This window comes from Cebidichthys violaceus, unplaced genomic scaffold (assembly GCF_023349555.1).
Source record: "Cebidichthys violaceus isolate CVI_PGR_0920_01 unplaced genomic scaffold, fCebVio1.0.p SCAF_2, whole genome shotgun sequence".
NCBI lineage: Eukaryota > Metazoa > Chordata > Actinopteri > Perciformes > Stichaeidae > Cebidichthys > Cebidichthys violaceus.
The window spans coordinates 10993610-11018738 of record NW_027176372.1 but is presented as its reverse complement, the minus strand read 5'-3'; the positions used below and the strand labels follow the sequence as shown (position 1 = coordinate 11018738).

Below are 25129 nucleotides of genomic sequence, written 5' to 3'. Positions count from 1 at the left end.
AGAGAGAGGGATAAGAGCTGGAGGGGGAGTCAGGGCGGCGGTGAGAGGTGAATATGTTTGAAGGCAGTAAGAACTGGAGAAAGAGGGAGAGAAGAGAGCGCAGGGTGAAGATGAGGAGAGGGGAAGAAAGACAAAGGGAAGAAAGGAGTAGAGCGACAGAAAGTCAAGACACAGGGCCGGAGAACAAGGTCAGCATTTTCTCCTGCTCTTCTCCTCCCTCCCATACATTTTTTTCCCCTTCTCCTTTGGTCTCAAATCTGATATTCATCACAGCAGAGTCCCTCAAACAATTTACCTGGAGTGCCAGCGACATGAAAATCGATAACTGTGATCCGCCGTTTCTGCCGGGCAAACAGAAAACCGAGGGGCCGAGGTTATGCGCGAGCACATGCTTTTTTTCCTGAATGTGCGTGTGCATAGGGGTGCGAAGGGGTCAATCATGCCTGAAGAGGAGGAGGGTGAGAGAGAGAGGTGTCAGACAAAGAGGGAGAGAGAGAGAGAGAAAAAATGGGAGCGACCGGGACGGGGAGGGGTGGGTGGGTGGGCTCTTTGCCGGGAGGAGGTAATTTGTCAAATTGGTTTTCACTCACTGCTCGGACTCAGAGCTGCCTGTCAACCTGGCAGACTGACAGTGTCAGATTCTCCCCTTTGTATTCGCGCATACACACCAATGCATAAGCGAGCGCTCGCGCCGAATAATGTGTCAGCGAGACTTGCTGCTCTTCCAGAGCGGAGCACATTTGCTGCTATGCCCAATGCAATTATAGACCCGGCTATTCATTATCGTGAGCTTTAATTGCCTTAGTAATACGTCTGGTAATATTTTTCTTCTCTTTCATCGTCGTTTTGTGTACACAAAGAATGAAAATATGTCCTTTGTGGCATCTCTTTCTCATATTTAATTTGTGTCTGGAATCAGCTCTGATGTGACGTTTTCTAGCTTGTGGTTGTTTTTTGTTAATTTCTCTCTTTTTTCTCCCTGTTTTGTTTTTCACATGGGTGTATCTCTGGCTTAATGCAGTGGATTGCCTGGATCCGACATGTTCCAACAATGGCATCTGTGTGAACGGGGAGTGCCACTGTAAGCCAGGCTGGGGTGGGCTCCACTGCGAGCTGCCCAGGGCCCAGTGCCCAGACCAGTGCCACGGCCACGGAGCCTTTATACCAGACACCGGGCTGTGCAGCTGTGACCCCAACTGGATGGGACCTGACTGCTCTATGGGTAAGTGCGACCGCAGAGCCGCTCCGGCCGCAGTAAAGCGGAGCAAAGAAGGACTTTGGGGTGTCATAGTTAGGGAGAAAAGGGCTTCTGACTACCCATTGTTCCAACAAATTGTGTGGTCCCCCTAGGATACGGGGCTAATTAGTTTAGCATTTTATTTAATACTGTTTTGGTTTTCAAACTGTGTTTGGATGAAATCTACAAAACCACAACCGATGCAACTTGCTCAGAAATAGGAAACAGCAACTGTTGTATTATCTAAGCCAAATTGGAGCAAACAGAAACAAAAAAATGTGACAAGTTTTACTGTCAAGGCAATATAAAATCTTTTAATAGATCGTCAGTGGCAGTATAAGGTTATTTTACGGTTATCTGGGTAGTGCTTAAAATCCGAAATGGTCACTGCAAGGCACTTTTATTTGTACAGCGCATTTCATTACAACAGGCTTTACATAAAAGTAGCAACATGCAACATGTATTAAAAAAAAAAAATAATAAAATGCAAGAAAAAGCAGCTACAACAACAAAAGAAAACACTGAAGGAACATGAAGAATAACCACCCACAAACAGCCCCGACAAGCACATAACAAACCCCCGCACACAGCCCACACACACACACACACACACACACACACACACACACACACAGAGCAACTAGTCATAAGCCTAAGACAAAAAAAACAACTTTTAATTGTACTTTTGAACATCACAGCTGTGACAGATCTCAGGTCCTCATCAAGGCCAATGATGGCAATAGGAAGAAGACAATTGAGGGCGCCTGCAGTCACTTCCTGTGCACGAGGCTCATAACTCCCAGCTGCACCCCCGGATGGAGTAGAACAACAAAATTGATATTGCTTGTGAAAGTAGCTGAGCTCATGTTTAGCCGCCTTTTATAATAAAATACTCAACTTCCACAAAATAAAGCTGTTAAGAGGGACGGTAACCACCACCAGGCTCTCAACGCTTCCCAGTCACAGGATCGCAAAAAAGAGCTCCAGCTTTTCCTTTGTGAGACAGACAATGCTTAGCTTTAATAAAGACAACATTGTTCCACGCTGCAGGACCCCTCAGCAAGTGTGTATCAAAACATCTGTACATACTGCATTGCCTACGCACCGCGGGGGTCCTGAGCATATGAGCGGGATTGTCACATCTCACCACATGCGCCATCGCTGCCTGCAACATGGGAGCCTCCCAAACAGCGACTGTGATGGAAGCGGAGGAAATATACAAAGTCTTCAGAAAACAACATTGTCGCTGATTTTAACTGAAGGTGTTCAGTGGATAAATGCATTCATTTTAATACAAGTTTGATTGTTTTTCCACTTTGGGCGCTTGACTTTTTTTGGCACTTGTGTAATTTGACATTGTTACTCACTGTCACAGGGGATGAAGTCAAACAGCAGATATTCAAAAATATGGTTTAAAAGTGAAAGTTTGTACACGTTCTAGTCATGGATGAGTTACTGAACAGGCCTACCGGGCACAGGCGCAGGGGCCCAACGTGTCAATGGCCCTCAAAGAGACACGTACAGACCACAGAGAGTTGCAAAGTGACCAAGAAGAATCAGAAAATGACTACAAAGAGACACAAAAAGACATTAAATGACCAAACAAGACAGAAATTGCCTCAAAGAGACACAAAAAGACTATAAAGAGACACAAAAGCACTACAAAGAGCTATAAAACAACTCCAAAGAGACACAAAATGACCACAAAGAGACACATAATCACAAAAAGATGCATGTCGACTACAAAGAGGGCGCAAAACACCAACCAAAAGAGGCAAAAGCATCACATAGTCTGCGTTGTCTTGCTCCTCTGTAGGAGAGATGGTGGGGGCTTTTGCATGCCTGTGCCCAATAATTACATTTCCACATGAAAATATAGCTGTTGAAACAATAGATATATGTAACACAGACATAAAAAAACTCCAGACATCCTTTTACCTGCAAGTCACCAAATCAGTACTCACTGAGCCGTATCTCCATTGTGTCAGAGTGCACAAATGCAAAACTAGAAAAATGCAAACCTACAAACAACATGAACTTTTTGAGTCCTGACATAATGTGTGTGTGACCCAGATCTTTCTCCGTTCCTTTTCAGAGGTGTGCTCAGTCGACTGTGGGACCCATGGAGTGTGCATGGGCGGAGCCTGTCGCTGCGAGGAGGGCTGGACCGGCTCAGGCTGCGATCAGCGGGTGTGCAACCCGCTCTGCATCAAGCATGGCACCTGCAAGGACGGCAAGTGCCAGTGTCACCAGGGCTGGAACGGAGAGCACTGCACCATCGGTAAGCGCCTCCGTGTATTCGTGTGTGCGCTTGGGGGGGGGGTCTGCGTGTCAACACATGCGTGTGCACAAAAAAAAAAAAAACACCCAGTCAGATAAAACTGGCAGCTCATTTCCTCTGTGTTAAAGGAATGTGGAAATGAGAAGTGGAGGCTAAAAGGTAGACTTTGGGGAATTTGAAGAGGGTGGGGGGGGGTGATGTAGGAGGTGGGCGAACAGAGAGGAGAGGAGTGGAGGTGGTAGGATCATAAAAGAGCACGATTTAGCCGCTTTTGGGTTGCCTCTCAACTGCAGACCCCAGGAGTGTCAGTTTCTTTGGCCTTTGAAACACCAAAGTTACGTGATGAAAGGTAAAACTCTTCACCTCACCGGGATCAAAAAAAAAATCTCTCTCACATTGTTTGTGTGTGTGTGTGTGTGTGTGTGTGTGTGTGTGTGTGTGTGTGTGTGTGTGTGTGTGTGTGTGTGTGCGCATGCACACAGTTGTGCCAGTGTGTGTGCTGTGAGTGTGCCTTTAAATGCCAGTCAATCACTGTCTCATACTACATCACTGTCACTTTGGATGGATGAGTGCCAGATTTCTGTGATTCACCCAGAGTGCTTTGAGACACAAAGTCTCATTTCCCTGTCACCACAAGCACTGTGATTGCAATCTGATACACACACACACAAACACCGAAACACACACAAAGCAACACACATGTATATATATGTATGTGTGTGTGTGTGTGTGTGTGTGTATATATATATATATATATATATATATATATATATATATACACACACACACACACACACACGCAGGGGAATAACAGTTTGTGATCTCCCCATTTCCCCCATCAGAAAGTAGGGCAGCTTTGACTGCAGCATCAGCCCAACATGAAAGAGTTGTCAGGCCTCAGCTTGGCGCAAAGCACACTTCACTAGCACCAGACACTGTCGGTGTTAGCTTATCTCAGCTTGCCTGTTGTTCATTTCAGCTCTGCATGATGTTTGCTTGCATTTATTTAAAAAAAAATTAAAAAGAATAAAAAAATACTCTCCCCATCTCTTACCTTTTTGCACGTTTTCTCCCACTGCAGACCATGGGAGCATGGTTGACAAAGCAGGTACCGTATCTGACTCTGGTGTTTTTGTTTCTTAGCCTGTGGTGGTAGAAGCTAGCTGCTGCATTTGTGGGTTTCAGCCTGGCTTGGCTCTGTAGACTCTGTGGTGATATCTGTCCGTAGATCAGAGTGCCAGCCTCGATGACGACTCCCTGCACGCAGCGCACTCCCATTTGCAGCAGTGCGCTGCAGCAGGGGCTCGCTGTCATTGGGCCTCGATGTGTTGTGGGGTACCGTAGAGCCTAGTGTGGTATCAGAAGTGTCGAGGGGCTGTGCTGTGAACGTGTGGATGTGCATGCGTGTGAGCGTGTCCCCCCTCCATGTTTTCCAACGTGGAAACACATCAACACACAACTCCGCTCAGGTATTCTAGTCATGTATTGCGTAAACGCCGCTGCTTTCACACGAGGAAAAAATGATGAGAGCCGTAAAGAACTTCTGAGGTAATTGGTGAATTTCATAGGCCACTGATGCGAGGCCTTAATGTGGTGCCGAAAAATACTGAACTGTTGAGTGTGTGCGTGTTTACATTTGTGGCAACAGTCGCGGGCCATGGAAGAGCGTCTAATACATTTATTTTGCGCCTGTGTGTGTGTGTGTGTGTGTGTGTGTGTGTGTGCGTGTGTGTGTGACTCAGCGAGCATACAGTATTAATTGCAGGTTTTCTATCTTTTCATCAAACCCATCCTCTCCAACTTAAGCCTAGAAAGGGAAAAAAAATAAAAAAATCTAAACAGTTTAGTCAGATCACACAAAGATAAACAGAAGCATGGCTAAGGTTAAAACATTGACGCAAAAAGAGAAGGGCGCAGGTCCAGGGTGAGTTGTCTCACACGCACGGCAAGAATGCTTAATAGATAGCCCCACAGCTGAACCTCTGTCGGGTTACACAGAGCGGCACAGATTGCCTGACAGTACAGGTCCCCGGAGCACCGTTGAGAGTGTCCTCTCACCCTCTGCGCTTAATGGAATAGCTCTCATTGTTTTATGAAGACGCTGCACAGAGAAAAAGGTAAATTGCGGGGTTGAAGAGGGAGCAAGACAGAGAGAAAGGAGAGCAAAGAAGAGCAGGTGGAGCCAAAGGGAAGCAGGGTGACAGGTCAGAGAACACGTGGGGTAAACTAATCAATAGAATTTTCCAAGATAGCTCATTGAGAATAGGAGGAGGAGCAGATGAGGAGCGGTTTATCCAAGGAAGCGCAGAGTTATCCGGACCATCTATAGAGCAGCGGTCTCGGATTTATGTCTGTGACCTTTACTGCATGACCTATAGAAGAGGCAGAGTTGGAAACATGGGGAATGAGGAGAACGGAGGGAACTTTTTAGCACAAAGTCTTCTTTTATGCTCTAAGTTCTCATCTTTCTCTATCTCTGTCCGTCTCTCTCTCTCTCTCTCTCTCTCTCTCTCTCTCTCTCTCTCTCTCTCTCACACTCCTTTCCTTAGTCTCACACAGTATCTTTCTCTATCCAGTCATATACCCTGACCCACACACACACACACACACGGAAGAGTGTGTGTGTGTGCTGACCCATAACCTAAGGCAATTTCTTCTCCTTTTTAAGGGGATTTCATCAGAGTCCAACTACATTAGTGGGGAGGGTAGACTTAATAGTTTCTGAAATCCCACTTTATTCTAGTTAGTATGAGAGGGGTATTGACTGGGCCCTGGCATTAAAGAGAGAGGAGTCTCGTGTCGGCCTACCCAGGCAAGCCGATCAATGCCTGCTATGGATCGTCCTGTCCGGGTGCTTCATAAGTATTTGGCTGCTTTAAATGGCAACTCCATTTAACAGGCAATCACTGCTAACTGCCTTTGTTCCCTGAGCTCAATACTCGGGGACAATCTATTCCAGCTTGACTGTTAATACAGCGTCATGAGCAGTCCCCTGATGCAGAAAATGGTAATAATTAAAGATAAAAACCTTTGATTTTATTCCTCTTGTTGAGCTGAAAAACGTGGTTAAGCTTTTCTGTTTAGCTTACCCCCCCCCCCTCACCTCTTCTTATGAGTTCAAACAAGATGGCGCCGTGCCTTTCTCAGAGTCCTCTGTTGACTTTCCCTCGTCGCCTGGTGGTTGAGACATATGACAAAAAGCCAATCGGGATGAAATGCCTGTTAATTTAGCTGCTGCCACGGTTTAGATTGCGCTATTTGTATTCATAATGCATGGCTTTATTGATGCGGCGATTTGTTAGAGGGCAAAATCCTACATTGCAACTTGAGTGAAAATATGTTCATTAATCTATTGAGCGGGACTCAATGAAAATCATTTCATATTCATAATCTCTTACTGGGTTGTTTTGTCCTCCCTCACTCTGTGTCGGCACTCACTAATACTGAGTGGGAAATGTCAGGTAATATCTCTAGGGTGCGTTGTGCTTGTCGCGCGTGTGTGTGTGTGTGTGTGTGTGTGTGTGTGTGTGTGTGTGTGTGTGTGTGTTTGAGTAAGTGCCTTTGCGTGCATGCACGTATTGTTTTATCAGTCAACCCTGTCTTTACCTCCATATCCCGTGGGTAGACTTAAGAGTGTCGCAGCCTGCTCCCTCATTTATTGAAGAGGAAATCACTGTGACAAGTTTGTTTGAGGCTCTTTGTGCTGCCGGAGAAAACATTGTCATTGTGTGTCATCATGCCTTTTCTTTTTCTTTTTTCACACTCTCCCTGATAGATTATAATGTGGCAAACACACAGACTTGTGTTAGAGCTAGAAAAGTGTGATTTATAGCGATATGGGAAAATGGTAAGGCAGGCCAGGAGTTAAAGGCCTTTTTTTTTTAAAGACGTTGATGGGCAACATTGTCCCAGCATGGATGCAAAGTACCCTAATGGAATATGAAAATGTCATAGTAAGCTTTCAGAAACAAAAGTATTTATCTCTTGGCATTTAGCGGACATTTGGACTCAATTTAGTAGAAATGTTTTTTGTTGTATAAGTTATCTTAAAGGACCAGTGTGTAGCATTTAAGGGGATCTGTTGGTAGAAATGGAATATAATATTAATAAGTATGTTTTCTTTAGTGTATAATCATCTAAAAATAAGAATCATGCTTTTTGTTACTTAGTTCTTTTAATCGCTTGGCACACAAGTTTCAGTTGGTTGCAATCTGCAACCTCACCGCTAGTTGTCGCCAAAATCCTACACACTGACCGTTTAAGGGAATAGTATTTTGGAGAATACACTCATGTGCTTTCTTGCCAAGAGTTAGATGAGAAGTTTGATACCCCTCTCATATACAGTTGTGGTCAAAAGTTTACATACACTTGTAAAGAACATAATGTCATGGCTCTCTTGAGTTTCCCCGTTATTTCTACAACTCAGATTTTTCTCTGATAGAGTGATTGGAACAGATACTTCTTTGTCACAAAAAACATTCATGAAGTTTGGTTCTTTCATGACTTTATTATGGGTTAACAGAAAAAGTGATCAAATCTGCTGGGTCAAAGATATACATACAGCAGTGGTAATATTTGGTTACATGTCCCTTGGCCATTTTCACTTCAATTAGGCGCTTTTGGTAGCCATCCACAAGCTTCTGGCAAGCTTCTCGTTGAATCTTTGACCACTCTTCTTGACAGAATTGGTGCAGTTCAGTTAAATTTTAAGGCTTTCTGACATGGACTTGTTTCTTCAGCATTGTCCACATGTTCTCAATGGGATTTTAAGTCAGGACTTTGGGAAGGCCATTCTAAAACCCTAATTCTAGCCTGATTTAGCCATTCCATTACCACTTTTGATGTGTGTTTGGGGTCATTGTCCTGTTGGAACACCCAACTGCGCCCAAGACCCAACCTTCGGGCTGATGATTTTAGGTTATCTTGAAGAATTTGAAGGTAATCCTCCTTCTTCATTATCCCATTTACTCTCTGTAAAGCACCAGTTCCATTGGCAGCAAAACAGCCCCACAGCATAATACTACCACCACCGTGCTTGACGGTAGGCATGGTGTTCTTGGGGTTAAAGGCCTCACCTTTTCTCCTCCAAACATATTGCTGGGCATTGTGGCCAAACAGCTTGATTTTTGTTTTGTCTGACCACAGAACTTTCCTCCAGAAGGTCTTATCTTTGTCCATGTGATCAGCAGCAAACTTCAGTCGAGCCTTAAGATGCCGCTTTTGGAGCAAGGGCTTCCTTCTTGCACGGCAGCCTCTCAGTCCATGGAGATGCAAAACACGCTTGATTGTGGACACTGACACCTGTGTTCCAGCAGCTTCTAATTCTTGGCAGATCTGCTTTTTGGTGGTTCTCGGTTGACTCTTCACCCTCCTGACCAATTTTCTCTCAGCAGCAGGTGATAGCTTGCGCTTTCTTCCTGATCGTGGCAGTGACAAAACAGTGCCATGCAATTTATACTTACAAACAATTGTTTGCACTGTTGCTCTTGGGACCTGCAGCTGCTTTGAAATGGCTCCAAGTGACTTTCCTGACTTGTTCAAGTCAATGATTCGCTTTTTCAGATCCATGCTGAGCTCCTTTGACTTTCCCATTGTAGCGTTTGTGGGCGTTTGTATCCAATGAGCCCTATTTAAATGGCCTCAGAGAAGTCACCAGTTGTAGTCACTCATAATCACTCACAAGAAGTTAAGAGGCCATGCTATGAAGCTCATTTCATTGACACAACTTTCTAAGTCACCAAAATTGCTAATTCATGTTGCTGTATGTATATTTTTGACCCAGCAGATTTGATCACTTTTTCTGTTAACCCATAATAAGTCATGAAAGAACCAAACTTCATGAATGTTTTTTGTGACAAAGAAGTATCTGTTCCAATCACTCTATCAGAGAAAAATCAGAGTTGTAGAAATAACTGGAAACTCAAGAGAGCCATGACATTATGTTCTTTACAAGTGTATGTAAACTTTTGACCACAACTGTATGTCCATTCAGTGTGAAGCTGGAGCCAACGGAAAGCTAGCTTAGCTTAGCATAAAGACTGGAAACATTGGGGAAAGAGCTCGCCTGGCCTCGTTCGTACAGGGGATCATGTGTGTGACTTTTTCTTGGCCGGACACAAGAACTTCTTGGAGTGTCTGCTGGCTGTCTGGCAACCACGCTGTGACAGCAAGGCTCAATGAGGTCACTGCTCCCAGCCAAGAAATAGACCTGCACAGAACCCCCTCCCATCAAAACAAAATGTATTTGCACAGATTAAACAGACAAGATACAACACGTAAATTGGTGAGCTTCAGACAGAGCTGTTTGCAGTCTTTATTCTAAGCTCAGGTCATATAACTGTGTGCAAAAAGCGAATTAGCCTATTTCCCAAAATGCCAAACTATTCCTTTAAATTTTCTTTTGCGTTACAACCAACCAAAAGTGACCAGATAATACTTTGACAAGATCGTACTGCCCTCTATAATTGCAAATTTCCTCATCCAGACGCCCATAAAATGTGTGCTTTTCCCTGCCTTAAAGCCACTCTTGAGTTGAGGGTGGCCCCGCTATGCTAGTTACAGAACTTTCTTGGCTTCAGGGCCTTCAGATTCTGGTAGAGCTTTTTGCATAAACTAAAGTGAAGGTTTATTAGCTCATAGACTGCCACCGCACAGATACACACACATGCACACACACACTCAAGCGAACATAATCCCATTCTCTCATGAGAAAGCATTACTCTCAGGCCATCAGAATCCCATTACCTACACTGAATCATAAGTAAGAGAGAGAGAGACTGCGAGAGCGAAAGAGAGTATAATGATCGGGTGGGGCTCTATCAAGTAAGTGAATCGAGAGGTCTGTCCACACATACACACACGTTGGGAAGGTGCGCATTAAAATTGACGTGCTGAATTAAATTGATTCTTGAACAATCAATACTTAAAGTATGCCACCACGTGGTTATTAAATTGAGTGAGGCTCATTGGTCTATCATAACCATATGAGCATGTGTGTGTGTGTGTGTGTGTGTGTGTGTGTGTGTGTGTGTGTGTGTGTGTGTGTGTGTGTGTGTGTTCATCTGTGTATCATTGGTGATAAAACAATCAAGCATCACCTTGCTTCTCTCCCATCATCCCTCTCCCTCCCCTTGTCTCTCCTGTCCTCTCCTCGCAGACGGCTGTCCTAACTTGTGTAACGGGAACGGCCAGTGCACCATGGGACAGCAGAGCTGGCATTGTGAATGCCAGACAGGCTGGAGGGGCCCCGGCTGCAGTGTTGCCATGGAGACCTCCTGCGCCGACAACAAGGACAACGAAGGAGGTGAAATGGGGCGGGCAGGAAAAGATGTTTGATGGAACTATTATTGAAGTGCAGCCCTCTCTTAAGAATGCCTCTTGTGAAAATAAATGATTGTGAAAGTAATAAAGCATGATAGAGGAAAAATAATTAATTAAAGCTAGGGTAGGCAATTTATTTTTGTTACATTCGTTGAAATTGTCTTTACATCACGACAGCAATAAATCAAATGCTCTGACAAAAAAAGTCTCCGATAATAGGCAGGCAATATTTCCCAATACTAACATGCTAGCTTGACAGCTGTGAGTACTAACAATAGCCATGCTTGTTGTTTACTTGTATTAGGATAATGTTTGGTGTTTGCTTACACATGAATCAGAAATTATGTATTAGGCATAAACTGTTTACAAGAAGTGGACTTACTCGTCATGACGTCACCCATTCGTTTGTGGATTGCCATGAGTTCGGCATTTTGGCCATTGCCATCTTGGAATTTGACCATTGCCATCTTGCTTTTTTGCAACCAGTCAGGGGAAGTGACCATATTTGGACTGTGGAGGAGTGACGTAGAGACTCTGCTAACACTAGCAACCTGTCAATCAAATGCTAACCCCGCCCTAAAGAATACCCTGCTTACCAAGACTTGAAACTAGCGATTGAGACCATAAACTCCTGTTCATAATTTTTACTGAGGTAATAAATCCAGTGAGAAAGAGGGTTATTTTCTCATAGACTTCTATACAATCTGGCCATTTGGAGTTTGCCTCCAAATGGCCAGAAGAGAAAATGCAAATTTATGGCACTTCTGCATTGGCTTCTCGTGGCTGGTAATAGGCGAATATGGCTAGCGATGACAACGATGTCCTTTAATGTATTTTGGAGGAGTGGCTTTGGAGGGAAGCCTAAAGGGCAGGGCTGAGATTTTTGCTCAGATTTCAAAATCTAGCTTACTGTTGCTGGTTTCTTCAAAGTTGCTTACCCCAGCTTTAAAACAAGAAATAAAATTAACCGTTATCAGACAGAGGTCTCATGAGAGGAGTCTCTGGAGGAGTCTTCTACGAAAAAATTCAAGATTATCAAAATATTAAATTAAGAATGGAAGAAGTAGGTTTAGTTTGGGGTTTTTTTTTGGGGGGGGGGGGTTGCATTCTTTGCCGCTGTCACACCACCACCACCTCATTATTGTGCTTTCCCTCCGTCTCAGATGGACTAACAGACTGCATGGACCCAGACTGCTGCATCCAGAGTCCCTGTCAGAACAGCCCGCTGTGTCGGGGCTCCCGGGACCCTCTCCTGGTCATCCAGCAGAGCCCGACGTTCCAGCCCCGCGTCCGCTCCTTCTACGACCGCGTCAAGATGCTCGTGGGACGGGACAGCACCCATGTCCTCCCAGGGGAAAACCCATTCAACTCGAGGTATGGTGGACAGAGCACACAAACACAGGCTACAAGCACACATTACTATTAGTATACATAGTTAGTTTCAGCATTGGATGCAGGATAAAATGTAGGAATTTTTTTTATGAACTACATCTTTAATTTTCATAATTCAGGGCTAGAGGGTTTTCATGTTTGTCAATAATGTTTAAAAAATGTTTCTACATGCCTGTGAGATTGCATGTTAAGGAATATTATTCTTTCAGAAGGTATATGAATAACCGAGTGCCATAAAAAAATTGCTCTAGATCCAATGACACAAATATCAAAAAGACTTCAGAAGTGTCCACAGAGCCAGTCAAGACCTCAACAAATCCCAGAGCCAAAGCACAGCGAGCCGAGATTCCCCCGTAGATTTTGGCAGAGCTGTGAAGCGCTGTCCGTGGTGCTGATTCTTGTCTGCATATACTGCCACATGCCGGCATAATATGTTTCAAAAGAAAGCAGCTCATCAAAGTGATGCTGTATATTTAAATGTTATCCAATGTGTATCAGTTCTCTTATGCGCAGCCACTCACACACACAAACATACGCTCACATCCATCTATATTGTCATGGCTTGTTTACGTGATTGACGGGAGCTAATCTGGATGGCGCGGTCTGCTGATTGTCACTAATTAATGAGTGCTGGAAGACCAGAGCAATGAATGGGCAAACAGGGGTGATTGAAAGATGGTGAGATTAATCAAACCAGATGATTGATGGTTAGGAAGATTGGGTTGATAGATTGACTATCGCTCCCTCACTCTGTGTCTTCTGTCTTCTTCCAGTTTGGCATCTCTAATCCGGGGTCAGGTGTTGACTACAGATGGAACCCCTCTGGTGGGGGTGAACGTGTCTTTTGTCAACTACCCCCACTATGGATACACGCTGACACGGCAGGATGGAATGTATGTACAACAGCTACCCAGCACTCCTTGCTGAAACTACCTCACCACATAGGCTGTTTTATAAGATTAGATTAGATTACATTACATTATATTGGATTACATTAAATTACATTAGATTAGATTAGATTAGATTAGATGTCTATAATGATCCCATGAGAAAACTGGGCTGTTGCAGCCACAGATAATTAGATACAGCGAAGAAAGTGGATTTTGAATAAGAGCAGAGGAAATGTATTTACAAGAACAACACAAGCGGGAGTCAAAACTCAATCTCCTAAGTGAAAATGTATTAATAAAAAGTATAACATGAATAAAAAACAAATGAAAACAATAGAAAAAGAATGTGCAAGAAAATCTGAAAACACTATATATACTGCAATGGGCCAATCAAATGTTGATGATTTACAAGGTTTTATGTCACGTGAGAACATTTTACAACAATAGGAGTTTTACTCAAGATAAACAATATGTGAAATGAAATGATAGGGCCGCCACAGAAACTTTAAAAGCAAAAAATGAATGACAACCTTGAAATTGGATGTTTAAGTACCACAGTTCTTTTCTTTAATAGCCAACTTCCGAACACGTTTGGTGAAATCACCTGACATGTCTTTCCATTCCCCCCGCAGGAATTCAAGTTTCCGGGGAGTTTTAAGGCTGCTTTAATTTGACTTTTCTGTCCAGTTCTCCCCCCTACCACTGATATTGAATTCCAGTCTGGCTGACATCTGTAACATGTTATTTCAAAAGTTGATTCATTGGTTCTTTAGACTGACCTCCACTCATTAAATGTGCAATTTCTGTGTTCCCTGTCTCAGGTTCTTTAAGCACCCATCTACTCTTATCAGTGCTTTCTTTGCAGCCTTTTCTCCCAGTTAGGCCAAGCTGACGCAGAAACATCCAAACTCCTCGTAACATTTAATTAACCTTGTATTTCAGAGGCAGTTACTCACCAGTCTCACAAACTTGTGACTCGAAAGAACATGTTCCGATATCCCTGTCTGACCTTGTTTAGTTTTGATGAGTGCTATTTTCTCCCACTTGTTACAGGCTCTCGGCCACAGCGGTTCCAGACTCGTACAGCGCTCTGGCCATTTGCCATGGCAAACGTGTAGATGACCTGTTTCTGCACTAATCATTAGCCCACAGCTGTCTGTCGTAATGTGGAGACAAAAGGTGGAAGAGCATCGAATGCAATCACTTTTACCAGTGTTCTAACATTGTGCTATTTATATTTCAGACCTTTTACTGCTGCCTCGACAGCTTTGTCTTTATGTGTGTGTTGTAAAAGTCTGTTGTGACGTAATGTAATAATTTTGAAAAATCTATTCCAGGTGTTTGGTTTTTTTTGTCGATGAGTTAAAGCAGTGGAGTAAATGTTATGTTGGAAGAAACAAACACTGACAGTGTATGATCGTCCACCACAGCGCGTCCCCATCTGTACCTTATTCCCATCCTCTTCTTGCAAACCTCTCCAGGTTTGACCTGATAGCTAACGGTGGTGCATCACTGACTCTGCGGTTCGAGCGCGCCCCCTTCCTGAGCCAAGAGCGCACCGTGTGGCTGCCCTGGAGCCAGTTTTATGCTATGGACACTCTGGTGCTTAAGACAGAAGAGAACACGATCCCGGGCTGCGACCTGAGCGGCTTCGTCAGGCCTGACCCTCTTGTGATTGCATCCCCTCTCTCCTCCTTCTTCAGCTCCAAGCCAGGGGAGAAACCCATCATACCGGAGACTCAGGTGCAGTACCACTGACCTCTGGCAGCCGGCTAATCTCCCTTCTGGTTCCCTCGCTCTCTTCCCACTCTCCTGTATGCCTGTCTCCTGTAGCTCTCTTTCTCCTTTCGCTTCCATAGCTTTCCCCCCCACCCCACCCCATGTGTTCCCTCTTTCTCTATTTCTTTATTTCTTCCATTGTTTTTTTCCCCTTTTTTGTCCTTCAGCCGTCAGTGGAAGCGTGACCCCCATTACTCCCTCTCCCTCTAATCCCTCCCTAATCCTTCTCTCCTGTCATCTTGTCTCTTTTGTCTTCCAGGTGCTGCATGAGCAGATCGAGGTGCCTGGCTCAAGCCTGAAGCTGTGCTACCTGAGCTCCAGGACGCAGGGCTACCGCTCGCTGCTCAAGGTGACCATGACTCCGGCCGTGGTGTCCATGGGCCTGCTGAAGGTTCACCTGATGGTAGCAGTGGAGGGCCACCTCTTCCAGAAGTGGTTCCACGCCTCACCCAACTTGGCCTACACCTACATCTGGGATAAGACCGATGCATATGGGCAGAGGGTCTACGGGCTTTCTGCAGCTGTTGGTGAGTGGAAGGGACAGATGGGAGAGAAGCTGGGTTGTGTGGGTCAGTGGACTAGAAACTTTACCAGTGAGGCAGCACTGGCTATGACAGAGGGAGAGCTTGCTAATTAGGGAGTCTGAAGGAGAGCTAATACACCAGAAACCCGGCCTCCATCAACTCCGCGGTATAGCCACAGTTAAGTGCTTTTTTTCCCTTTCCTTTTTCTTTTTTTAAACGTCTATTTTTCATTGAAGCCGCTTGTGGTTCAGTCAGCCAGCCGTAACTGTGGTGAAGGGTTATTAGCCATCAGGGTGAGTTAGCAGTTAGCCACTGGAGCAGCGAGCAGGAGTCCAGGGGAGCCTCGGTACTATTACATTCCGCTGTCACAGTCGCTCACAGATGCTGTCAGCTAAACACGGCTGTCAGGCCACAGATGCAGCAGACATCTGGGGGCCTCAGTGCGGACTAAAATCATGAGGGGCATTCTGTTTGAGAAATTACATCCACTCAAAGGTCCCCTTCTTTCCGGAGAGAAACCGTAATTTGACGTTTCTTAAAGATTATAAAGCATAAACATGGTATACGATCAGGTTACGTTTTGCTAAGCGCGGATACAGATGCAAGTATACTACATTATTGTATGCAGTGGAGCAGTCAAGAAGGTGCCGGCAACAGCAGACTGACTGTGACTCAAGTGGGGGTTGATGTGTTAACACGCTTTTCCTTTTAACAAGTTGTAACACGAAAAAAACATACACACACATGCATGCACACAAACGCACTACTTTCATCTTAGCTCTTTTTGCTTGATTGTACATTTAGTCAGATCAGACTGTTAGCACATGTGCTGTACACGATTGGGTGCAGCGGCAGAGTTTTTCACCGTGGCAACCGATGCGGCCCGTGTGTTTATAGGCCCAATGAGTGATCTCTCCAATTAACAAGGTTTTTAATTGATTTAGCAGCATGTGAGAGTGTTAGTCGGGTGTGAGGGCAGGTTTTTGTTACAGGCGCTAACTAGCTTCTCTGTGTATCACACGTTTCACAACCTAGAGGAACATGGGAGGATATGCTCAGATTAAGTTTTGCACAGCCTCCCTTCCTGTGTCGTTTCTTTCACATTCATGCATTTTCAGTTTTCACTTCACTCACTTCTTTGTGTCGTTGCCTCTTTTTCCTCCCTTTATCTCGCCTCTGCCCTCTCCTACATGCAGTGTCCGTGGGATATGAATATGAGTCCTGTGCCAGTCTCATCCTCTGGGAGAAGAGGACAGCCACTCTGCAGGGCTACGAACTGGATCCCACCAGTCTGGGCGGCTGGTCACTCGACAAGCATCACATACTGAACACACGCAGTGGTACGTACACACACACCCATATGGACTTTTTCATTCCCCCCCCCCCTATTTCCTTGTAGTTTATATTCAGCCAATCCCAGCAGGTTTACAGTACTGTATATCTCACATAACTTGCTATTGTCATGGGGGGTGGGGGGGGGGGGTAGACCGCACCGTGCTTCCTGTGGTTCACATGGAGTTGCCAGATGCCTCTTTTTTTTAACCTGTCTGCGATGATTTTCACAAGAAGAGCTTGTGTTCTCTCACTCACGCCAGCCCTACTGAGTAAACATGTGCACCTGCCAATCAGCAGCAACTGTTAGAACAAGGGGGGGGGCAGAGATACCTTTTCCAGAAACTTATTCGGAATCTCTGTGGCGGTGGGCCAGCGGTCATTCTTGTTGCATGATCTACTGTTCCATTACCTATACTCTGTGCAGTCATGCAAAAAGGACTGGAAGTATAAATGGGCTGATGCAGCGATGCTCACCTGCTGTGACAATCAATGCACTAATGGAATGAACGCAACTGGAGAACCAGCGGTGTGTGGCGGTATTTGTGGAAGTGGGGGAATGCGTGTACGGTGGAGAAATGTCTCTCCTCGGAGAGATGCAATGCTATGCTTTGGCCATCAAAAAAGGCTAATGTGTTTCCAAAATGATAAAATGTCACTCGCGCTTAACACACAAGTAAACACGTGCCAGTAAAACAGCCTTGATTGCATCCTTGTGCCTTTTTTCTTGATACCAAAATATATGTTGGGAGATGAACTTATTAACGAGACTGACAGCCTACAGCCATGCTAGCTAGCAGCTAAATGCTAACATCAGCATGCCATCATGCTCCCAGTGACAAAGCTGATGTTGAGCAATATATATATATATATATACAGTATAATTCATATGTAATTCATCGTCAGGGGCACATGAATGGATCCATCCAACATTTGTCGGTCCTCTAACTGAAATCATGATCCTGAATCTGCTTATGTTTCTCTTCTGTCCAGGCATCCTTCACAAGGGAAGCGGTGAGAACATCTTTGTGACGGAGCAGCCCCCGGTAATCACCAGCATCATGGGAAACGGACGGAGGCGCAGCATCTCCTGCCCCAGTTGTAACGGCCTGGCAGATGGCAACAAGCTGCTGGCACCGGTCGCCTTGGCAATGGGCATCGATGGCAGTCTCTATGTCGGGGACCTCAACTTTGTGCGCAGGGTCTACCCATCTATGAACACAACTGGCATCCTGGAGTTAAGGTAAAAGACTAATCAATTAGAAAGCAGATTGGGATTTAGAGTTTTTTTTCCATGTACTGAAAATACTGATACAAGAAGGGCTGGTTGGATTAAAGTCAGATGGCAGGAAAAGGAGAGGGGGAAAGACTAGATGTTTTCAGTGCATTGAACATGTAGGATTTCATCCTCCCTTGAAACAGAAAAAAATAAGGTGACACACTGGGGATGGCAGGATCGAGGTAGAATTATACACTGTGCTACAGACCTTTTCTCCAGGGTGTTTACCCATGGTTAAATGTTGTTGTTCACACCACGGCCAGCTTTGTGTTGCTCTCCGCAGACTGTGTGAATTAACGTTTGTTTTGTTGTGCTTTTCTCTCTCTTTCTCCCTTGAAGGAATAAAGATTTCAGACACAGGTAAGATCCTTATGACAATAAATGAAAAGCTTCCTCTGCACATTCCAGCAACAATAGCTACTTCAAATATAAAACTAAGCTATTCACTGACATGATGATTGTTTTTGTTTCTGTCACCTCAGTAACAACCCAACCCACAAGTACTTCCTGGCAGTGGATCCAGTATCTGGGGCTTTGTTCATCTCCGACACCAACTCCCGTAGAATTTACCGCGTCCACTCGTTAACGGGAGGCCGCCTGCTGTCGGACAACGCCGAGGTGGTGGCTGGGACAGGGGAGCAGTGCCTGCCCTTTGACGAGCGCTGCGGTGACGGTGGCAAAGCCACTGAAGCCACTCTTATGAGCCCCAAAGGTGAGCCACTGGCAAAAAAAGTCCAGAAAATGAATCACCAATTATGCTGATGATTGAGTAATCGTTTTAGCAATCGTCATGCGAAAACATTTGTCTTTCTCCCAATCCTGTCTTTAAAATGTGATGGTTAACTGGTGTTTTTATATCATTATAAATTGGACGTCCTTTGGTTTTTGTACTGTTGTTCGAACTTAACAAGGCATTTAAAGATGTTCCCTTGGGCTGTGGGAAATTGTGACATTTTATTGACTTAATTTATAATGAAACTAATCGTTAGTTGCAGCTTTAGGGAGACGCTATAAGGCCAGAACAGCCAATAACCTATATATTTAGTAGTGATTACGGAATAAGATTGATTGCATTCAAGTGATTCTTTAGATTGTGATATTAAAATGATGAAAATAGCTGACAAAAAAAGCGTCATTGTGATTTTCAAGACGTGCAGATTGAGGCACCTTAAATTTTCCTTTTCTTCTCGGAGTATAATTTGTTTTCTTAGTGTGCCCGTCGCGTGACTCAACTAAAGCAGGACAGACACAGAAGGAGGTTATAAACCAGGTTAATGTTAAACTTATTAATGGAATGGTTTTTGTGGATCATTGGATCTGAGAACATTGTGACACCAAACTGTCAAGGATCTCACACTGTCACATTTCCATTCAGTGACATAAGTGTGTGTGTGTGTGTGTGTGTGTGTGTGTGTGTGTGTGTGTGTGTGTATACGCATGTGTGACTGCACATACACATGCTGTTCGTATACATACAGCCTGGAGAAGACAATGAGCCACCGATTCCCTCTTACCTGTCACAGGCAAAGTCAGCTGGCACACACCAGCTTGCCCACTCTGCCTGTTCCTTCTCCGTCTTTCTCTCCCTCTCTCTCTCTCTATCATTTACAGCGTGCCCTTCGCTGTATCCCTCCATCTGTTGTTGTGTATCTCGGTGCGTCTAGGAGTTATTTCAGGGCACAGTTGCCTCGAACAAACACACCTGTCTGAATGCCTGCTGCCTGTTAGACCGGCGAGGCTGACACAGCACCACTGGTAAACGCAAAAAAAAAAGTGAAATGCAGAAAAGCAAATGGGAAGTAAAAAAGGTGGGGGGAAGGAACAGCGAGGGGGAACCGAGGAAGGGAAGTAGAGTGCTACGGATCACTTGCCTTTCTAAAGAATCTGCTTGCAGTCTACGGTCGCCCTCTGGGAGGAGCATGAGCTTGGCTCCGCATCCCGATGACTCATCCCAAAAACTAACACTTATCTAACAGTTCGGTTCCCCCTCCATCACTTTGTTCCCTCTCATTCGATGAAGCATCGAGCAATTCAGCTGTCAGGGCTGCTATCCGTTTCCAGCCGGTGGAAAGATCTGAAGTTTAATTGACTTGAAACGTCCACGGGTCACCCCGCGGTTCTGAGTTATGCGTCGTCACTCACGGTGTTCATCTCCGCTTTGACAGGCATCGCGGTGGATAAAAACGGGCTGATGTACTTCGTGGATGCCACCATGATCCGCAAGGTGGACCAGAACGGCATCATCTCCACTCTGCTGGGGGCCAACGACCTGACCGCCGTGCGGCCGCTGAGCTGCGACTCCAGCATGGACGTCAGCCAGGTACGACGGCTTGGGGAGGGAGGTGGAGGTTGGGGGACGAGAGGTGACGGCGCGATAGATAATGATCTAACGGCCCCGTGAGTGCTGAGCTGGGGCGGTTGTGTGGACGAGCGCCAGCCAGGAGGTCATGGAGAGACTGATTTAGGGAGAGATTTAAGAGTCCATGGATTAATGAATGGATCAGAAGAGAGTGAGGACCACAGTCACTTAAAAAAATGAGGAGGAGACTTGTCTGAACCTTGGCATCCTTTCAAAACGCCTCCCTCAGCATAGATATTATCTCATGTTTAACTTTTGTTCCCGCCTACTAGGTGCGTCTGGAGTGGCCCACGGACTTGGCGGTGAACCCCATGGACAACTCTCTCTATGTCCTGGAAAACAATGTCATCCTACGCATCACTGAGAACCACCAGGTCTGTACCACAAAGGTCGGATCGCCCCTGCAAAACCCTGAGGGCGGCTTTGACAGGATCGTGTCCCAATTAGGTTCTCTCAAGCCAATTTAGAAGTAAAAGTTTTCTAAGTTTCGCAGTGGTGGTAACATTACTGATTAATTAGAGCTTGAAATATTCTACTTTCTGGGGGTCTTACTTCATTATTGAAAGTTTCATCTGTAGTGTTTTGCACGTGGCTGAACATCTCTCCACGTATGTAACATTGCTTGATCGTGGATGTGACGTCCTTCTGTTGTTGCCCACAGGTGAGCATCATCGCAGGTCGGCCCATGCATTGTCAAGTGCCGGGTATCGACTACAGCCTGAGCAAGCTGGCCATACACGCGGCCCTGGAGAGCGCCACGGCCATCGCCCTGTCCCACACCGGCATCCTCTACATCGCTGAGACGGATGAGAAAAAGATCAACAGAGTCAGACAGGTACGAGATTAAGGAGTGCTGAGCACAGTTGCTCGTCTGCGCGGTTGTTCTACAGTGAATTTTGTTGGTCCAGCTTGTTGGCTGGCAAAAACTCACAGCACAGCTGGTCGGGCTGTGTGGGCGTTTTTTTCAAAAGATATTCTCAGATTGTTTCAGATCTCCAGAGACCACATTCAGCTCGGGCATTCCCCTGTTTTGATAACTCAAAATGAATTGTGCTTTCGGTGATACGTCTTCTTTCATCGAGCTGCGACTTTCTTTTTTTCCTTTCAAATCTCATCATCAACCGTCTCTCCTCTCCCACTTCCTGTCCGTCCGTTTTCCTTTAGGTGAGCACCAATGGAGAAATCTCTCTCCTGGCTGGCGTCGCCTCTGACTGCGACTGCAAGAACGACGTCAACTGCAACTGCTTCTACGGCGACGACGGCTACGCCCCTGACGGCGGCTTGAACTCCCCCACCTCCTTGGCCGTGTCCCCGGATGGGACGCTCTTCATCGCCGACCTCAACAACATACGCATCAGAGCTGTGCGGGCCAACCGGCCGGGCCCCGCCGTCTCCAGCATGGGGTACGGAGGAGCCGCGCAGTATGAGGTGGCGTCCCCGAGGGAACAGGAGCTGTACGTCTTCAACGGGGAGGGGCTTCACATCCAGACAATTAGCCTGGTGACCGGGGAGCCGCTTTACAACTTCACCTATGGCGCGGACGGAGAGCTGGCCATGCTGGTGGACAACTGCAACAACACGGTGAAGGTGAGAAGGGACGCCCAGGGCCAGGGAGGAGGGGCCGGCCTGCTCAGGCTGGTGCTGCTGCCCGAGAACCAAGTGGTGACCCTGGGACTGGACCCCACCGGGGGTCTGCGGAGCGTGTCGGCCGTGGGCCAGGAAGTGGCTCTGATGGGCTACAGTGCCAACACGGGCCTCCTGGCTACCAAAGCTGACGAGACCGGCTGGACCACGTTTTACCAGTGAGTGTCTGAATGTGTGCTTGTAACACTTTTACACCTATCTGAAATGCAAAAATGAATGACTTTCACAGGTTTAATGTTCATCACGTTCTGTTGCACTCCCAATAATTCATCTCACACCTCACACAGAGTGCTGCTGCCCCCCAGTGTTTGCTTTCATAACTACAGCCAATTCCTGTGTGCAGCACAAATGTGAAAACGTGTCCTTTTCCTTGCCAATTTCCCTGACTGCGATCATCCCTCCTCCCAGATACGACAGCGAGGGCCGCCTAACCAACGTCACGTACCCCACGGGCATGGTGACGAGCCTCCACCGCGAGATCGAGCGCTCCATCAACATCGACATCGAGAGCTCCAGCAGAGACGACGACGTCACCGTCATCACCAACCTGTCCTCCGTTGAGGCCTCGTACACTGTGGTGCAAGGTATTTTTACATTTTTAAATACTTGTAAAAAAGTGCAGAGGATGTGGCACGAAGGTGGACGAATGCTGTGCTTGAGTCATCTGCGTAGGGAAATATATGATATTGTGATTTCTTTATAGAGATAAAGTTAAGGTGTTGTCAATTCTTTGGACAAAACTACTTCACTTAGTTTTCAACATCCTCCGCCTCTGGTGGAGAATATGCGGCCGACTCTAATTGAAAGCCTTGTAATCTTCGCTCAGTTACGTGCTCCAGGAAATCATTTTCCCTCCCATCCCACATCCAGCCCTCTCTCACTCCCTCTCACGGTGTAAAATTACCAATATATAGTTGTCAATCCCAGCTGGGATCATCCTGCTTTTGAATATCATCACAGCAAAATTCATTAAGTCATGCAGAGTGAATTCTCCTCATCCCTCAAGCTTTCTTCTCTCACACACACACACACACACACACACACACAGCTAGAGACACAAGGACATACAAACACAGCTCTCAACCAGTTCCCATGATCCCTGAGCTTATTTGGTCTGTTTTAAAGAGGAAGGGGAAGAAGGAGGAATTATTTCCTCCCACTTCTTGACCAGTGCCGTGACAGAAGTGCGAGCGCAGACCGCTGGTTTCTGTAAGTCTGAAAGGCCTCCGAGAGAATACGTTGTAGAGGTATTCAGTGATCCACCTGCGTTGCGGGAGGAAAAGGGGAGAGTTGTTCACAGAGCTGTAAGTCATTTAAGGTTTTCCGCCGCACTGTGTGGGTTTCTGCACAGCTCTCTGCTGACATACTCACTTAACCGTCTCCCTCTCTTTCTCGCTCTCTTCATTAACTCCTCCACAGTGAATTCTCGTTGGCCCCTCAAGCCCTCATTTCTCTCTCTCTCTCTCTCTCTCTCTCTCTCTCTCTCTCTCTCTCTCTCTCTCCCTCTCTCTCTCTCTCTCACTCCCTCGCTTCTGTTTTATTATGAGGTCGTTCAGACAGGGAGAGCAAGGGAGATTTATCTAAAGGCTGTTGCTGCCAAGTCAATGGAAAAAGCTTCACTTGTCTGTTTGAGGCATTGTTAAAATGTGCCAGGAGCTTTATTACAAATTGGGCTTATGGATTACTGTCATATATGGCGGGGCTTCAAAGGGGGAGACACCATCTGATCCCATAACCTTTTGTAAATTACATTTTTTTTAAAGAAGCCCCCCCCCCCAATCTGCCAGATATTTCTGAGCCGAAAACAATTTTATCTGACTTTCAATCACATCATTGTGATCAGGACGGCTGTTTTCAGACTTCTGAGGGAAATGTTTGCCTCAGCATTAGGCACGGGCTTATCTGTTTCCATTCTTGCGTTTGAGAGTGAGTCATTAAACTGGAGTAATAGGGAGATTGTAGAGAGAGTGAGTTCAGAACGTCTATTTTCATTCAGAATATTTCAGAGTTGGTATCGAAGACGAGTCAGGTCCATAAATGTTTTATGAACATGATCTGGTTCTTACTGATATGAGCCTCTCGGCTTAAGATTGGACTTCTTCTTTTTGAGAACATTTTATTTTTCATGCAGAAGCTCATACACACACATACATGGTGTACATTAAAACCTGTTTTAATGTAATTTCCTTCTTTCTTTACAACATGGACATTCTGTCAAACATTGACAAGCTCATCCGGTCCCCCCGGTGACTACTCACCATACACCTGTCTGTCTCCCCCTACAGACCAGGTGAGGAACAGCTACCAGCTGTGCAACAATGGGACCCTGAGAGTGATGTACGCCAACGGTATGGGCATCAGCTTTCACACAGAGCCCCACATCCTGGCAGGCTCTGTCAGCCCTACGATTGGTCGCCGGAACATCACCCTGCCCACCGACAATGGCCTCAACTCCATCGAATGGCGTCTGCGCAAGGAGCAGACCAAGGGCAAGGTCACCGTGTTTGGGAGGAAGCTTAGAGTGAGTTGGCTACTCAATAAGGGCCTTCTTTTTTTTAAATAATAACAACGTTTCCTGTAATTAACCTCCCCCCTCTCCCTTTTCTATAGGCTCATGGCCGCAATCTTCTCTCCATTGATTTTGACCGCAACACGCGCACAGAGAAGATCTACGATGACCACCGAAAGTTCACGCTGCGCATCATGTACGACGCTCAGGGCCGGCCGGCCATGTGGCTGCCCAGCAGCAGCCTGGCAGTGGTCAACGTGTCGTATTCTACCACCGGACAGCTCGTCGGGCTGCAGAGGGGGAGCATGAGCGAGAGGACGGAATTTGACCCGCAGGGACGCATCCTGTCTCGCTCTTTTGTGGACGGGAAGGTGTGGAGCTACAGCTACCTTGACAAAGTAAGCATATTAACACTGTCATCCAGGTAACAAATCTCAGCCCCCGCGAAAGGCAACCGCAAGAACGAATACTAATTTGAATTGCAGAATTGAGTGAAGTAATACATCATTTTCACGGTTGTGAAGATTCAAATTTGTCAGCTGAGAGCAAATCATTACCGGTGCTATTTCGCAGCAGACAAGTC

The 25129-nt window shown here is 45.9% G+C and overlaps 1 protein-coding gene across 6 annotated transcripts in view; it reads left to right on the top strand.

Annotated features, from left to right (window-relative positions):
• The window catches only part of tenm2a (teneurin transmembrane protein 2a), a 201230-nt gene that overhangs the window by 170799 nt on the left and 5302 nt on the right, over window positions 1-25129 (top strand). For all 6 annotated transcript variants that reach the window (XM_068714393.1, XM_068714391.1, XM_068714390.1 and 3 more), the window contains 18 exons: window positions 1022-1222; window positions 3333-3518; window positions 10675-10821; window positions 12002-12212; window positions 13004-13123; window positions 14602-14863; window positions 15159-15426; window positions 16620-16763; window positions 17749-17998; window positions 18374-18394; window positions 18517-18746; window positions 20200-20354; window positions 20666-20767; window positions 21055-21228; window positions 21558-22195; window positions 22446-22621; window positions 24323-24558; window positions 24648-24944. In XM_068714393.1, the coding sequence (XP_068570494.1) occupies window positions 1022-1222; window positions 3333-3518; window positions 10675-10821; window positions 12002-12212; window positions 13004-13123; window positions 14602-14863; window positions 15159-15426; window positions 16620-16763; window positions 17749-17998; window positions 18374-18394; window positions 18517-18746; window positions 20200-20354; window positions 20666-20767; window positions 21055-21228; window positions 21558-22195; window positions 22446-22621; window positions 24323-24558; window positions 24648-24944 (3818 nt within the window). The remainder of the gene's footprint in view (window positions 1-1021; window positions 1223-3332; window positions 3519-10674; window positions 10822-12001; window positions 12213-13003; window positions 13124-14601; window positions 14864-15158; window positions 15427-16619; window positions 16764-17748; window positions 17999-18373; window positions 18395-18516; window positions 18747-20199; window positions 20355-20665; window positions 20768-21054; window positions 21229-21557; window positions 22196-22445; window positions 22622-24322; window positions 24559-24647; window positions 24945-25129) is intronic.